General features: G+C 43.7%; 3 protein-coding genes across 4 annotated transcripts in view; 2 read left to right on the top strand and 1 right to left on the bottom strand.

The window, feature by feature from the left end:
• Positions 1-178: 178 nt before the first annotated feature.
• On the bottom strand, positions 179-8,914 carry mmp23ba (matrix metallopeptidase 23ba). Of its 2 annotated transcripts, none has more exons than XM_079176418.1 (8): positions 8,525-8,914; positions 4,946-5,082; positions 4,446-4,585; positions 3,820-3,987; positions 3,530-3,694; positions 2,548-2,658; positions 1,378-1,504; positions 179-1,290 (listed from the first exon to the last, which is right to left on the bottom strand). In XM_079176418.1, exons 1-8 carry the CDS (start codon positions 8,657-8,659, stop codon positions 1,116-1,118), a joined length of 1,158 nt encoding a protein of 385 aa, XP_079032544.1. In that variant the 5' UTR covers positions 8,660-8,914; the 3' UTR covers positions 179-1,115. The 2 variants fall into 2 exon arrangements, with proteins under 2 accessions (XP_079032544.1, XP_079032545.1); XM_079176419.1 differs by having other exon boundaries at positions 4,946-5,078.
• Positions 8,915-9,966: 1,052 nt separating this feature from the next.
• Positions 9,967-13,946, top strand: ubiad1 (UbiA prenyltransferase domain containing 1). The gene is made up of 3 exons (XM_079169064.1): positions 9,967-10,129; positions 11,066-11,690; positions 13,012-13,946. Exons 2-3 carry the CDS (start codon positions 11,129-11,131, stop codon positions 13,497-13,499), a joined length of 1,050 nt encoding a protein of 349 aa, XP_079025190.1. The 5' UTR covers positions 9,967-10,129; positions 11,066-11,128; the 3' UTR covers positions 13,500-13,946.
• Positions 13,947-16,034: 2,088 nt separating this feature from the next.
• The window catches only part of mib2 (MIB E3 ubiquitin protein ligase 2), a 39,983-nt gene continuing 38,960 nt past the window's right edge, over positions 16,035-17,057 (top strand). Inside the window, exon 1 of the mRNA XM_079170013.1 lies at positions 16,035-16,148. The gene's annotated coding sequence lies outside the window, so the exon portion shown is untranslated. The remainder of the gene's footprint in view (positions 16,149-17,057) is intronic.

Below are 17,057 nucleotides of genomic sequence, written 5' to 3'. Positions count from 1 at the left end.
AGACTTTGCTCTGCTGTTGGTTTTAAATGGCTCTGCGACTTCAGAATCAAACCTTCTTTTGATTTTGAGCCGAAGACAAACAAACGTTATAGTACAGTTTTATTCCCATCAAGACCGCTCGCTGCTTTCACAGAAACAGGCACTGAAAAGAAGAAAAAAAAAAACCCTTGTCTTGAGATGTCTAAAGCCAGCGCTAAATGGAAGTGTTCATTTATCACTTTTAAACATCACCGGCCCCCACCGGAGCCCTAATGCAGATTATTACACCTGATGTGTTGAATAAACTGGGACGGAATGAGCTGCGAGTGGAACTGACTGCGCTGTCTCTGGGGGCAGACCGTTGGCTTCACTGTGAGGCCAGTAAAGTAAGCTAGACGTCTGAGGTGTTCCATATGTGGCTTACGGGCCAAATGGTTCCAAAGGATGCAGACGGCATCGCTTCCTCTGGCTTAAGTCGTTTAATTTGATCAGTGTGTAAATTATCCGAAAGGCATGCATCAAAGCAATGGCTTCTGTAAGTTGTTCAGACCCCTAAACAAACACATGGATGTATTCTGGATGACACTTTTTCTCAGGGTTTGTATATGAGAAGTAAAATCTAATTAGTTGACATTTTTGGTAGGCGCCCCTCAAGAACCCCTGGGTGGCCTTGGACCATTACTGCCCGAGCAGTAGAAAGAGCTTTGAACAAATCCAGACTCTATGAAGCCAGAGTAGACGCTGCTGTCCAAAAACGCCACACGGATCTTTCATCACCAAATAAAATGAACAACCGCAGCGTCTGCCATGAACATCTTTTCACAGTCAGGTGGTATTTCCACTAGAGTTCTACTTGTCACGGATCATTTATTATTTTGCACATATTAACACGCATTTACACAGTGACAATCGTCGATTAGACGTGGAAGACACAGAAAAAACTTTTTTTCTTTCTAAAAACAAATATGTGCCCGTTGTGAACGAGGTCCCCATGTGACCGCGTGTGTTGTGAACGAGGTCCCCATGTGACCGCGTGTGTTGTGAACGAGGTCCCCATGTGACCGCGTGTGTTGTGAACGAGGTCCCCATGTGACCGCGTGTGTGGATGCGTCCCGTTCAGTGTGCGGAGGAGGCCCTCAGAAGCGCACGCGCACTCTCCACGAGTACTTCGTGAGGACTTTGTCTTTTTTCTTCACAACGCAGGTGTATGTGCCTTCGTTGATGGCGTTGGCCACGATGGTAATGTGGTCGTCTTTCAAGGAGATGTAGTTGGGGTGAGAGAACTCCAGCAGCTCCCCGTCCTTGTACCAGCTGAAACGGGAGTCGCACGTTAGATGCCGCTCAGTGAAACCCAATGCGGTTAGCGGGACTGTGAGAAAGAGAGAGAGAGATACTCACTATACTTTGCCTTTCTTCGATGCTATTTTCTTCCCGCAGCGAAAAGTGAGCTTCTTGCCCTCGACGACCAGCTTGTGTTTGGTCCTCGGGGGTGTCATGGTGGGAGCCACGGTGGGGAAAGGAAATTCTGAAGAGGATTGGAAGGGAAACACTTAAAGCTGATGATCCAATATGAGACAAACAAAGATCAGACCCTTTGTGACCTTAAAATGATCCTGACTGCAACAAGCGTCTGAGAGCAACGAAGACAAAATAAGAAAGATGATCCTACACCTGTGTATTTAATAGTCTGGAGGCGTTCCAACTTTCCCTCGCTGAAACTCTTGATTATTGTGAACCTTTTGGACACAGACCCTCATCGCGTCACTTAATGGGCTTTTCACAACCCCCTGAGCTGCCGGCGCCGCGGCTGTCCTATCAGTATAATCTCTCCCATCTGGTTTATGACAAACACAAACACAACAGGCATGCCTTGTGATCAACCCAAAGTCTGCTTAAAAAACAGTCACTCTCGTTAATGCCGCAAAAATCCAAATTGACCTTGTGTGTCTCTAACCCTCAAGCCACAGTCTGAAATTCCAGCGGTTTGGAGTCGCTCAGGAATTTTCCACAGCCGTACAAAGTCTCCCAATCAACAATGAGGAACAGATTACAGCGAGCCAGGAATCGTATCCTCTTTGCCTCTCTCCAAGCTGACCCTTGTTGCTGACAAAACTCCTCAAAAGCCACAACAATCTATGGGCTGCGATGGGTAAGAGGAGCCGTTTCCTGTTGTGCAACAGGATGACCTGATCACCAGCGCGCCCCGCAATAAACCTGAAGTGGCTTAGGCTGTCAGACTGCTGGTGTGTTGTCAATACTTGGTGTGGAGACATCGATCAACCTGCACCTGCTCTGCTCTGTCAGTGTTCTGGGCTAAAACGCACATTTCCTCCCTGTGGACGCTGGTCTTCTCCAGAACTACAGACAAACTGCTCCAGTGGCAAGTGTAATCTCCCTTCACATCTGATTCTTCAAAACCCCCATCGCCGCTCTGCATGGCTGGACTTCTTTGCTCCCGTTGCTCCATTGGCAAACGGTTCACAGCAGCTCCTTGCGCTGCTCAATTGAAGGAAAACTCCCCCCCCCCCCCCCCCCCCCCCCCCCCCCCCCCCCTCCCCTGCATCTTACCATAACAGAAATCACAGCTGGAGGGGCAGTGCTTCTGCATCAGCTTCCGCTTGCTGTTGCAATAGCCTTTCCGAGCCCAGGCCGGACAGATAAATAAGCGGTCCAAACATCCTGGAGGAGAGGGGCAGACGGAGCAAGTGGGAAGAGGATCAGACAAGTTGGAAGCAAAAGTATTAGGATCTCCGATCTACTTTTGGTTCCAATGAAAATGACTCATCTTAATACACGCTAATGATGACTCATGAGTAGTTTATACAACATTCATTAGAGTCAGTCGTCAAAGACAAACTGTGGTCTACATTCTGGTCGATTGTGGTCAACATTTTGGATTGGATTTTTAGAGGTTTCGTACAGCTGCTTCTTCTCAAGAAGTAATTCTTCTCACACTGGGATCAGACCACACAATATCTTTAACCTTTTGGAGATGTGTCAGATGAAGCCGTCACTTAAATTCTTGCCCTGACTAGGCTGAGAGACAGTCATAGCCTGCTGTCTTTCATGACTTTCATGGCCTTCAGGTGATCAGGAAGGTGGTGCCAAGCACCGACTTCACTGTTCCACCTGAAAGCATCAACAGCATCATTCCTCTTTTGCTTTGGCATGTCTCAGCCAACATCAGGGAACCTGTTGAGAAAGTTGCTGTGAGGCGTCTCAGTTGTCTTCCCCTATGACACACAGCCCTTTTCGTCGGGCGATCAGGCCTATTATGTAGTCTGATCCCAGCTTTAGAACTGGATTTGCTTCTTTAGGTCTTGAGGACATTTTCCATTCCTTTAAGAGGCCTCAGTGGTTCACTTTTTGGGAGGAATTGCAAAATGTCTTCAAGACCCAATAAGTTTTGCCTTCGACTTACTACTTCTAGACATCCTGTGTCCTGGATGACTGACAACGTCGTCAGATGTATTCACAATTGTCAAAGCCCAAAGAGAAGAGCTTTCCCATTTGTGTTCTGGTGGAAAAGTAAGAAGGATCGTCAACGTACCGTAGAGACGGTGCAAGCCCCACACTTCATCCTGTGTGATTAGCTTGCGCCCTGTCAGAGTTGCATTCAGGTGCATTATAGCCTTCGGGCTCAAGGAATGCATGAGTCCCAGGACGTGGCCAATTTCATGAGTTGCCACATGGACGAGATCCGTCAGCCAAACCCCTGCAACACAGATACCGTTTGATTATTTTCTCTTTCAGTTGCCCTGCACGCCACCAGCTGACCAGCATCCATCCCCTTATGGTTTAAATATTTGCAGTTTCAACAAACACGCTACAGACACATGCCTTTCTTCCAGCTAAAGCGCATGTTTCCCAGAATCCAGTATTCGTGGTCGTCGAAGTGGATCTCGCCAGTTGGCGGGAAGAACGCATGAGCCAATTCTCCTGTGATGCCGTCGAAACAATGGTGCAAGTAGGACTGCAGACAGTCGGTGTGGTTGACGGGGTAGAAGCCTGCCAAGACAGAGAGAGAGAGAGAAAGACATACCTCAGAGCCGAGGAGGGAAACCCTCACTCCATTATTTCTGCTCTGCGTAGACAACAGCAGGGGATGATAAATTACAAAAGTGAAAGCTTTTTCTTCAGCCTTCACCTCTCACTGTCCCTGACAATTTATGCAGGACCCTGGACTTTGCACCCAAAGGGACAGATAAAGCATAACTTGGGCTGCTCCGCCATGGGCCGACATGTATGGAGGTTAAGTGTTTCTTTTTTTTCACTCAGAATTATGAATCATGCCGAATATAAACTCGGTAATAGTCGCGGCAGTTTGATTTAATAGGCTTGGAGGCGAAGTCATCTCTGCGTTGACAGCGCGGAGAGAAAAACAGTAACGACGGCGAAGAAGTCTGGAGCTCGGGGGCCAATGAACATCTGTTGGGGATTGAAGCAGCCACATGCAGAGTACCCACCGATCTTCATGTCTGCATCTTGGTCAGCTGGCACCTCTCTGAAGCTGAACGGCGAGACGTCGCTCCACATGCCAAAAGCCTTGGCGATGCCTCGGCGCGTGTCGCTGGCATTTATCAAGTTTGTAGGGAAGGAGAGCAACCTGCTCAGAAACAACAGCGATATGTGGTTATTACTGGTCTCTACACACATTCTTCTGCAGCAAGGGGGGATCTGCCAAAACACAATGGCTACTGTTCAGACAGAATTCCCACAAGCGCTGCAAGAACAGCTCCATTACTTGATATTCTCTTATATCTCGGCTAGGCTTAGACTGACATGGATACTTTTAATTTGAATCAGTTGGTAACATCCACTGTCAATATGAAAGAGATGAAGTCACTGTTTTGCTCAAGCAGTTACATTAATGTTGTCTACCAAAAGCCAGCCCCCCCCCCCCCCCCCCCCTACGACTGCACTTTGCTGTTGTGTTGACTCGAGGAAGAATTGTGCAAAGGAATACTTGTATGTTAGCTTGAACTTGTCCCATTTGAGCTGCTCCGGGGTGAGGGTGTAGCGCTTGTTCCTGGAGAGGTGAAGCACTTGTGACTGGGCCTCTTTGCGGATCCCGATGAGCAACACAGTGGTGTAAGCTTCTTCCTTGGACAAAGAAAAACCTTTAATTAATCACCTCGCACTTAAGTGAACTCCATTTGCGATCTTGACAGATACAGCTGCGCTCGGTTGCTGTTATTTCAGGGCCTTGCGTCTGAATGTTACGCGTCGCATTTTTCATGCGAGGGCATTCCATCTCATGGAAACAGGAAGTGGTCAGCAGTTAAAGTGCTTTCCAAACATAAAGAATGAGCCTTTTCACAGATAAGCTGCGTCTGATGTCCCTTTGAAGATGGACAGCATCTATTCCAAATCATCAATATTTTTATAGCTTTGAAAGGCCGTCCATGTGTACTTTTCATTTTATTGCTTTCATTAATAATCTGTGACTGAAGCTGTAGTTTTCCTTGGCTGCAATATTCCATAATAGCGTAACATCAGTTAATCAAATCTATTACTTTTCGAGGAGACGGGTTTAAGTAATAAATCCACTTTCCAACACTTGAAGTCGGGCCGTGACTCTGACCCAAGGAGCACATTCTGTGCTGTACCACGAAATCTTGATTTATTTACAATGGGCCACTACATATTTGAACCATAACTATGTGCTTTGCAGACTGACGAGCGTAACAACCGTAAATCCAGAGTGAGATGTGAGGGGATAAAGAGGGCATGCCAACCACAAAAGGCCTCAATATGCTTCAAAATGACTTGTTGTTCGATTGTCTAACAGCGTCAGAAACTACCTTTCGGAATCTGAAGTTCTTTCAAAGCAGACAATCAAACAAAAACGCTCACTTTACACAGCGTTTGGCCAAGTGTGTGGAGGTGTGAAAGTAGTCCGTTTCAAGCTTCTCTTCTTTTCTCTCACACAAACTACTGCCATTAGGGACGTACTGGGACTGAAATTCTGGGACTTTAGGACGCAGAGGCCTTTTATGTGAGCGGACAGAAAGTGTGAGCCAAACATCTTTTGGCAGTGATTTTGATACTAATACAGTGTTTGTGATATTTGGAGAATCTGAGGATGCTGAGGACCTTAAGACGCTTTAGGATGTCTCGCCAACACCTGCCTCGTCAGTTCGTATAAGCACGTCACCACTGCACTGAATCAAAGCAAGACCGGCCAGACAAGCCTAGGTGAGCTGGAGTGGAATCGGACTTCCCAAACCTCCCGGCGCCCAGGCCGCCCCTGACTGCCGTCACTTTCAATGAACAACCGTGTGCTACACTGACAGAAAGGATGTGCGGTTGTCAAATGTCCCCATTTGTGCGATTCATCGCGTCTCACTCGCCTCCGTGACAGCTGTGAACATGGTCAGACGACACCTAATAATATCTGGTTTGTTTAAAGCATACCGAGACCCTTATGGTGTATACGATCATACCGTACTATGATTAGTACACTGGGAGGAAAATCATCGCACTGGCATTAAATGAGCAAGAAAAACATAATTCTGCTCACACAAAATCATACACATTTTGGTGACTTTTTATCAATCTTTCATAATTTGACTTCTTCAGAACCCAAGCATAATTCATATTTATACGTGTAGCAAGGAAAATCTGTCTTTGATCACAACCGGTAGACGTGTGCAACAAACGCTCCAGTGCATGTTGCCTTACTTGGGAAAAGTACTGAAGATGGAGAGCAAAAACATCCCAGACACTCCCTTCACTTTGTATTCTACTCCGTATGCTGTGGTTCCTGTTCCTGCTTCGCCCAGTCAAGACAAATGGAAGCAGTACTTCCTTCATTTCCTGACCAAAATAGTGAAACGGGGGGGGGGGGCAGGCACCCTCTGTCCCACACTGCTGTTGAACTTGATGGCCTCTCTTGCTCTCACGTTCAATTTGATGTTTCTGTATTGCATTATATGTACTGGTCATTGTTGCAACAGTTGCTTTCCTGACCTTACCTAACGCACCGGAGGCTTGCGTCCTGTGATTTATGAAGTGTTTAATGTAGCGAGGCCAGTGCAGTTCTTTCAGTGTCGCGTCTCGTTATTTTCACTGCAAATCTAATGTCAGACTTTGGCACGAATAGAGATGAACCATAAACCACGAGGGCCGAAACAAACTCTCTAGACTAAACCTTGAAGCCAGCGGGGAGTGCAGACTCTGAGGGCAAAAGATCTGAGGACGGATCCCAGAGGATCCTGGGGGGACAGTCTGCAAGAGTTTAACCTCCGTCCGTGAGACTGTTAAAACAGGGATTATTCAGAGAAACAAAGGCTCATTTCTGTTCATAATTCAACAAATTCAAACGTTCTGAATTTGTCACAGATTACAGGTATACACAAATTGATTGTCAACATTGACAGTGATAATTAATGGGATATCGTAATATAGAAAAATATTGTGTGTTTTCATGCATTTCTGATACATCTCTAGATTTTAAATGATAGCAATAGTGTATTGTATTTCAGTATACATAAGAAAACACATCCAAATGCTCTTTGACTGCATTTTGACCTGACTTTATGAACTAAGCGATCAATTTAGACTCTCATAACTATTTCACTTATGGTGCAATTCGTTCTGGTAGAAGCTGGGCAGTTGTGTAATCCTCAGCAGCAGTCTTCTGGATTGACACATTATGAGAGTGTGTGGCAAAGGAAATGACATAAAGCGATCCATCAGGCTCTGTACCACAGTGGGTGGGGAGGCAGTCTGCAGGAACACATTTATCCAATTGACTGAACATTTTTACTGTACAGGGATCCATTCCATTGCCTAATCTAATTATGGTTTTCATCCAACGTCTGCGCCTTTATAACCGAACATTAATTCGATCTGAAATGCACTGCCATGGGCTGTAACTGAGTGATTTCACGTGATGATGTCCAACTAATTATACGTTCTAAGACACTAGAAATGATTGAAATGACATGGACAGTTCTTATGCAGAGCTTCTGCATAAGAACAAGTTAAAGAAAATAGTGTGAATGATGCGGCTACTTTGAAAAATCATTGATTCTGTTGTCGGACCTCATCCTGACACCCGTCATTATCTGCTGAAGACCTGAATAGTTCAATTTTATTTTACTCGCTGTCAAATGTACACAATCTGTATGTACTTTTGGTGAAATGGGGTATCCATTAAGTATCACTTTATTACATTATAATTGCTTCACACTGGCTACTACTGTATTGTTGCAAGACAGTGAGTGTTGAATCATTGAGGCTACTAAAAATGAGTTAGCCTACTGTTTAAAATAAGTTCTGCCTCGTGTAATAACAATATGCCGAATTAAAAAGTGGCTTTTAATAATATAAAATAAGGTCAAGCAAACACCATTCTTAGTATATAGCTTCACAGAAACGTATGGCAAATGCTAAGTCACAGAATTTTGAATGGAGTTTAGGGTTGCGTTTTTAAAAAAAATGATTAAGGACACTATTTGAAAATGACAAACTTGACACTATATTGGACCTCGCGGTCGCAGTCACAGTTCTTACATATCATGAAGTGGTCACAGCATACCTCTAACCTCCAGGAGGGAAACGCGGTGGTTTGTTGCATCCCTGCGACCAGAATACTGAGAAGCGCGGCAGCCAGCAGAGGAGCGAAGCCCCATTCGCCTCTTCGCAAACTTCTGGGAGTCTGACAGCACGCCATGGCTGCGATATCACACCTCCAGGGGGGAAACAAACAAACAAATAATCCCTCAGAGAACACTACGCAGGTTTATCATCTATGCCCGCGAACATTACTCCTTGGCCATTGCACCCGTCCGGCAGTGTGTTGTTACTACGTGGGTAGCTTCTGGTGCTGTGTGCGGCAGCGCAGTTAAACCTGCGGACCGGGTAGTAAAAGCGGTGCAGACTGCATCTGTTGGGCTCTCTTCCGCGCAGTGCGTCTGCCAGAGCTCTGGTTTCATATTACTGTAGATGGGGCATTGGGTCAGCGTCGAGACGATCTAATGAAAACCAAACGCGCTCTGCCCATCAAACCACTCGGTGGAGCTCCGTGGAAGCAGAATCAGATGGCTTATTTTGAACAAGATTGTCTGAGATTTATGTAATGCTGCTGGAGGAAAAAAAGTAGTAGTTTTATCATGCACAGACACTTTCAGGGCAGACAGGGCAGAAAAACTTGAGTTTGAGCTTCCCTTTTTAATACCATGATTATGAAGATCAAATCAGGACTCTGGGGTCTAACACAACTGATGCGCACAGTTATAGTGGTTGTGCAATTTCACTCATTGGCTTGGTTTATGGGACACGTAAGCGGAATAGATACGTCTTTGACAATATTACTTCCACCTGTGCTTTTCCTACATGTGGCGAGTCAAAATTCCAGCGACCCTCAACTTCAGCTTAAATAATGAAGGGGTGTCAGTTAACATGTTTTAAAGCCAATGCGTATTGCTGCAGCCTTTGCTCTAAAATCCATGTACATGTTGGCTTCGAGGGGTGACCTGGATTTGTTTAAACTCTGTGAACACAACATTGTAACTCATGGTTAAAAGAAAATACCTCTTCTATCACAGGATTTTTTTTCCAGCTAATTATTGTGAACACAGTGCATGTGCAGCTGCCCTTATCAAGTATGTACTTTACATTTTTTGTTATTTGACTCTGCAGGAACACATTTATCCAATTGACTGAACATTTTACTGTACAGGGATCTATTCCATTGCCTAATCTAATTATGGTTTTCATCCAACGTCTGTGCCTTTATAACCGAACATTAATTCAATCTGAAAAATTGCAATTACAGCATTATTCTTAATAATCTGAGGAATAAACTTTCTAATTAATTTATGTTTAGTATTTAACTCCTCTCTATAAATTAAATATATATATATACATTTTGTATTTGTAATTGTTTGTAGTAATAAAATGCTCGTCGGAACCTTTGTATGAGAAGCTGTTTCTCCGACCCATGTGCGAAGTTGCACTCCTGGCGGAGGAAATGGCGGCCATCAGGTGTAGAACGGTTTACAGTTGCCAACCAGTCAAGTACCTTCGAAGTTGACGCGTTAGACATGTAACTGTCTCTCTCCGTATCAGGGTCAGTGGGCACAGAAATATGTTTGTAAGTGGAGAGAAAGCCAGTTTGTGTCGGACGGTGGAGACATAACAGGTGAGAGCCGCTGTCAGACATTTCCTCCCCTCTGCCCCTGCAGAGAGACATTAGCTCAGTGGCTAGCCGGTTAGCTTTAATCCCATAATCTCAGGAGTTAGCCCGAGGTTGTTTGCCCCTTCTGGACACGGTGTCTTTATCGAGGAGGCAAGCGTGTTTGGTAGTAACAAAGTCTCTCCAGTGTCTTGAGTGTGGGTGGTATTACACGAAATGCCACGTGTGTTGGCAAGCCAGACAATTAGCAACCGTTTGTCCACCTTCAAAAAACACCCACTTTACTTTGAAGTCGAAGTGGCACGAGCGTTAACGTTACTGTAACGTGACTCACTTTATTACACAGCAGATAGCTAATACCAGACTACCCCCCCCCCCCTCCCCTCTACCCAGTGCTTTGGTCTCTTACAGATCTGCTGCAACAATATTTATTATGCAATTAATGCTCTTACTTAAAAGTAAATGTGCCCCGTAAAAATGTAACGTATGGAAAAAGTCTTAAACTGTCGGTTTATGTAAAAGGGAATGTTTAATTAAACTTGATGAAAATATAAATTATACTGTGATCTGTAAGTAAGGCAACATTAAACTGCCAACATAGGAGTTAGGTGTGGCACAATACTGTTATTGCAACTTTAGTATGGGAAATGTAGACTTCATGCAACCCTATTATAATTTAACAAACTCATCAATGCATTTGTTTACTTAAGAATGCTGTGTGTGTGTATAATATATATATATATTAATCCATAGTGTCTTGACTACAATCTTGCCAATTGATCATGCCAACTTAGTATAATAATTGACGTTTGTGCTTACACAGTGCTGCTACACATTTCTTTAGACCTCAGAGTTCTGAAATGTGTTACTCAGCCCTTTATTATAGAACTGGTACAATACCTATCTAGACTTGTGACTTTGTCTATGTTTTGACTGCTACAGGAACCCCAGACTCTTGACATTTGGAAACATTGCTGGTACAGTCTGACCCCCTTTTGCAGAAGAATGGCCAAAGAGCAGAAACAAAGCAGGGTGGAAACTTTTGTACTGGCTGGATCAAATGGTCACAATGGCCAAGAATGGCAGACTGGCCTGAGTAACGTGGCCCATCATCCTCCAGGCACGAACCACATGTCGAGGATGGCCCGCGTCGCTTCGGACGTTAGGCTGAAGTGTGCGGCCTACGTGCTCGCACTGAGGCCGTGGAGCTTCAGCGCCTCGCTCACGCCGGTGGCCCTCGGCAGCGCCTTGGCGTACAAACTGGGGGGCTCTGTGGACTTGGTCATCCTGATGGTGTGCGCGGTGACCGTCCTGATGGTCCACGGGGCGGGAAACCTCGTGAACACCTACTATGACTTCTCCAAAGGGATTGACCACAAGAAGAGCGACGACAGGACTCTAGTGGATGAAATCTTGGCTCCGCAGGACGTCGTTATGTTCGGAGCACTGTTGTATTCTTTGGGGTGCTTGTGTGCCACCCTGCTCTACTTCCTGTCTACGCTTAGACTGGAGCACCTAGCCCTCATTTACTTCGGGGGACTGTCCAGCTCTTTTTTATACACTGGAGGTGAGTGAATTATTAACTTGAATCTCTCTCTCTTACACACACACGCACTCTTTCTTTATGTTGAGGCAACATTTGACGTTAGTCACACACACATATATATATATATATATATATATATATATATATATATATATATATATATATATATATATATATATATATATATATATATATATATATATATATATATATATATATATATATATATATAATATATATATGTAGACAATAGTTTAATTTAACTACCCTGGAGTATTCCCATGAAATAACTCTTATCTATTCCAATTCTCTCAGAAATTTTAGTCAGTATGTGCTTTTTTTTATAATCAATTTCAACAACATTAATATTCATCACGATATCTTTATGTGATTTCATCAGGACATGATAACATTGGAAGACTATATATTATCAAATTGAATTATCTCCGAGCCCTATAATTGAGAACATTTTATTACTTTACATTTGTCAGCATCAGCTGATCCCCTCATGTTTAATCACCAACTGAGCCACAGTCACCTGTATTTTGGGTCAACCGGCCCTTTTAAGGCAGTTGGTGACACCGATGTGTTACATTTCTTCATGAAGCGGAGTGCGTTTCTGAATGACTGTTGCTTTCTCACTCTCTAGACTGGAGACGTGTACAACTATGCACAACGTCCATCACGATGTCATTTCGCAAAACATCTTGCAGTTTGTTGTAATGATGGGATGCAATTTTCTGTTGCAACCTCAATTTCAGATTTGGGGCAATTATTGTTTTGGTGTGTTTTTTTTTTACCTAAAAGTAAATAATGATAGGAATCTACTGTCACCGACACACATGGAGAGGTCAGTTTGACTCGTCATGGTGAGTGCTGCTCATCCGGTGCGTTGTCCAGTCTGAGTAAATAACGCTGATAATCCGTTATCTCAGTTTGGGCTTTGAGACTACAAATACAGCAGAAGCCCTGCATTACAACCTGGGGTGGGGGGGGGGGGGGTGGGTGGGTTTGTCAGACAGAATGAAAAGATATTTGATGCATTATGGGATGTAAAGGATTTTGTGTTTAAAAAAAACATACTAAGGACTACAAGTCAGGGTACCACAGTCTCTGCAGTGTTGATTTTGCACTAGTGTAGTGCGTTTGCCTGTGAGGCTCAGTACCATAGTTTTAATTCGTACCAGGCACTACAGTTGACTTCTTTAATTTGCACATACGGAACCAGAGAGTATGAATAAAACGGTGAAAACAGACGCTGAAGCTCTGTACTTTACTTTGTCGAACAATCGCTAATCTAAAGGTTGCACGTGGCCCTCTGTGAACTGTGTTTCCCCCGCAGGCATCGGCCTCAAGTACGTGGCCCTGGGAGACGTGGTGATCCTCATCACCTTCGGCCCGCTGGCGGTCATGTTTTCCCACGCGGTGCAGGTCGGCTATCTGTCGGTGCTGCCGCTGGTGTACGCCGTGCCGCTGGCCCTCAACACGGAGGCCATCCTCCACAGCAACAACACCAGAGACATGGACTCTGACAAGCAGGCGGGCATCGTCACCCTGGCCATCCTGATAGGCCCCACGCTGTCCTACGTCCTCTACAACCTGCTGCTTTTCGTCCCCTACGTGCTGTTCTGCATCCTCGCCACCCGGTACACCATCAGCATGGCGCTGCCTCTGCTCACGCTGCCCATGGCTTTCCCTTTGGAGAAGCAGTTCCGCAGCCGATGCTACGCCAAGATCCCCCAGAAGACGGCCAAGCTCAACCTCCTCATGGGACTTTTCTACGTGTTCGGGATCATTCTGGCCCCCCCTGGAAGCTTGCCGTCACTGTGATTGATAGGATTTGAGAATTCCTCATTTTCTTGTTTTAATGCAGAATAGTTTATGTACCTCTTCGTATTTGTACAAAGCTCTTTGAGGGCTTTCGCTGGCTTTAATTTATTGTCATATTTATATGTTAAACAGAGATTTAGTTTAGGTCCACCACCGTGACACTAACAGCATAATCTGGGGTATTTTTTCAGTATTAAGCCTGCTGTAATGTTGGTGTCATTTTGTAGAGATAGGCAACACATTCATCAGATAATAAACCTACAGTTGCCATATTTGTTGTTGCCCAAGACACAACATTGATACATGAAAACATTAATGAACCCCTATTCTGATATTCTCAACGGTGTACTCTCTGCACGGTACATGCTCTTAAATTGTTTTGTTTTTTTTCCCTTTGGAGAGCCAAATAGTATTTCATTTGATTGTAATAAAACTCACTGACGCTGATGTCCCATGTGTTCATTTTGGATCAAAGTTCCCTTTGAGTGCAGTTTGATAAATATTGGTTTAATGACAAATTAATGAATAGTATTCAAAACATTTTTTGTTTACATGGTAAGAAGATCGAAGTAAAAAGATTTAAAAACATGGAAAAAACATCATTTACTGAGGTTTCATATGCGATGCAACAGCGATGAAGCAGCACCTCATCGCCATTCAGAATGTGGCAATTAAATACAAAGTTTGACTATTTGTCAGCAGCAGGTTAAGTACTACTGTCAGCGTTTCTACATGAAAAGTTCTACATTATTATTTCCTTTTGTGTTGAAACAACTTATATCGACACTTCCTGGTAGCAGACACAATATTTAATCTACAAAGAGACGAATATTTACCGCCACAGGAGTATGATTTTATTTCTTTATGACACAATCCCTGTGACTTGACCGGTAACTGTTTTCAATCAAAGACGTACTGTATACTTGTTTCATTTGATACGAACATAACTCAAGTAATTTAATAGAATATAGAGGAAGTCGCCCATAACGAGTACATTACTTCATTGAAAAAAATAAAGTCACAATCTGCATCTAACAAGAGTACATTTACAAAACGCTCTGGATTTGTGAAGCACGGTATTTGTCAGCAGGGGGCAGTATTGGACAACATTAAGCCAATTTACACACAAACCTTCACAGGCTCTGTGTACATTCTGTTAAATGGCTTATGTGTGGGGTCAGAACTATTAGTTGAACTGGTAAGTCTAATTATTTTGTACATTCTGCGTCATTTGTATTCACTTTATCAGGCTATATACCACAACTGGAGCACAACTTCTCATTAGAGCATTTAATTTGTTCTTAACCGGTTATATTTGTTTTGTTACTCTCCTGTAACAAACAGCACATTATTGTTTATGACTGCTTTTAGAAAACGTGTTCCCATTAGTTACAGTGTTTGAGTACATTTAAACCCAAAACACTTCCATAGGGTGTCATTGAGAGGCTCACCCCGAGCTTCATTTTAATAACCAACTGCTCCTCACTGCATCGTGTGGGTTGTCTGTGGCTGCTCAAGTTTCCACCCACAGCCCCAAGACACCCGGGGGAAATGAAGTGGAAATGAAGAATGGCCACTCCCATGTTGTTAATAGTTCAATAAAATTCTAATAAACAAGTTCACATCAGCCTTTGTCTGTGTTTCACAATATGAATATGATCATATCGGAAATTAAATTACTGCTATGGCTGTTATGAAGTTCGGTCGTTGAGTGGTTCAACCCTGTGACTCCTTGCAGACATTAATGTATCATTTGAGAAATGAGAGAGAAGGACTCGTATCAGGTCTGAGGCATGAGTCAATAATATGTCCGACTGTCCCCGGGGCCACAAGGGGCCCGACAAAGACCTAATTATAAGTGATGATTGTGCAATTGTGGGACATGTGTTTGCCCTTTTGTTCGATTTCACTTGATTTAAAATGATCTTTGTAGATTGCTGTTTTAGACATTTGCACATTGCCAAGTTAAAACGTATACCCTGCTATAATTACTATAGAGCTATCCAAGTTATATCCTATTCCTATGGAGTCCAGTGTGTTAAGCAACTGTTTTGGGGGAGATATACAGTGGTTGTTTTTTTAGTACTGTAATAATTCCTCATGAGTATTGCTGCCTCTGTTTGTAGGCTTCTGAATCTGAGTGTGCTGCAGACTGAGGAGTGAACCGTACAGATGAGAGCATCAGTCATCAGCAGGGAGGAGTATACAAGGAAGGCCACAATAGCAGTATTAAAGTAATGTTATGGACATCATTTGCAAATATTCTCAGTGTTTTCTCGTGTTTGTATTGCACTGAAGATGCATAAGCAACAAAATAACCAACTTCTGTTTAACTCCACAGCAATGTTTGTTCAATCAATAAAGAGAAATGCAGCAAAGCATTAAGCACGTCGTTGTTGTTTTTTACTGAGCCGGTTAGTTGAAATCAAACCAAACCTTGAATTCAGGAGTTGTTGTGTTTATTACGGGGAGCACGTGAAGGCAGCATTTGTAGTGACGTAATGCATGGGCGTGTTGTCATGGCTGTGTGCTGCAAAACCTTCCAATATAACACTTATTTGTCTTAGAACAAGCCCTCTCAGCGTTGGTGGTGGACAGCGACATGGAATCATACTTGACCTCAAAGTGAACATTGTTGACAAAGACCCGGTAAGTAGCTAGAAGTTGTTTTCATACCAATACATGATGGCCAAACATGAGTTAGCTAGCTAGCTAGCGTCAACGTTAGACAAGCTAGTAACGTTAATAGCTACGCATAATCCCACCGTCCTCACATTGCCATGTTATTGTTATTCCGAGTATCGTTATATGTTACAACATATTACTCTATAATGAAACATTTTCAGCGCTTCACGTCTTTGAATATATGAAACGTGTCCAGATAATTTGCCTGTCAAAAAAACCCCATCTGATTCAAAAAGGCGTTATACTTCAAGGGGCGATAGGAAGCGGCTTGAGTTGAGTTTTAACGCTGCCTGATAATTTTAGAAACTGACACCTGAGCTATGAGAAGAAATGCTGCTGGTTATATGTCTATGTTTGCGTCAACAATTGTTTACAAATCTGCCCTCTTTGAGTGCCTCTCAAAGTAACCGGAGTAATGAAAACGGGCACATTTTGCACGACGTTGGTTTGACGTCTCCTCGTGAGAGGACGGACACGTGTCTCTGGGCTTTGAGTTGACCAGTAAGCTGACTAGTGACTAGTGGGGTGTCATGTTTACTGTACCTGTCAAGTTGTCAGTCTGTACATTATATTGTGTCACATGGTAGGAACAGTTGTTGTTAACTGGTTTAAGCTAAAAAAAAAAAAAGCAGAGGCATTAGGAGCACACTTTCCAAATCAATTAAACCAACCATATGAGCACTGTCTATTGGCAACCTGCTGTACTGGTGTGTTATGACATTATGTAGCTGTTACACATGACGTAACCCTTTACTGCTTTCTTCTTCCTGGTCATTTGGTAGTGATGAAGCTGCAGCTGCCACACTGGAGCTGCAGCTGGACATAGTCAGCATTGCTCTCAGCCACACCTACTTGGAAGCAAAGTTTCAGTCA

Source organism: Pholis gunnellus (genome assembly GCF_910591455.1).
Source record: "Pholis gunnellus genome assembly, chromosome: 2".
Taxonomy (NCBI): domain Eukaryota; kingdom Metazoa; phylum Chordata; class Actinopteri; order Perciformes; family Pholidae; genus Pholis; species Pholis gunnellus.
The sequence above is the reverse complement of the archived record's forward strand: the minus strand, read 5'-3'. Positions and strand labels throughout refer to the sequence as shown.

What these genes read in the sequence shown, in the direction of transcription:
- mmp23ba (XM_079176418.1), bottom strand. Translation starts at nt 8,659, where the DNA reads ATGGCGTGCTGTCAGACTCCCAGAAGTTTGCGAAGAGGCGAATGGGGC. An exon ending in AGATGCAGACATGAAGATCG is followed by an intron (nt 3,988 to 4,445) that starts GTGGGTACTCTG and finishes CTGTCTTGGCAG; the next exon opens with GCTTCTACCCCGTCAACCAC. An exon ending in TCGAAGAAAGGCAAAGTATA is followed by an intron (nt 1,291 to 1,377) that starts GTGAGTATCTCT and finishes CTCCCGTTTCAG; the next exon opens with CTGGTACAAGGACGGGGAGC.
- ubiad1 (XM_079169064.1), top strand. Translation starts at nt 11,129, where the DNA reads ATGGCCAAAGAGCAGAAACAAAGCAGGGTGGAAACTTTTGTACTGGCT. An exon ending in CTCTTTTTTATACACTGGAG is followed by an intron (nt 11,691 to 13,011) that starts GTGAGTGAATTA and finishes TTTCCCCCGCAG; the next exon opens with GCATCGGCCTCAAGTACGTG.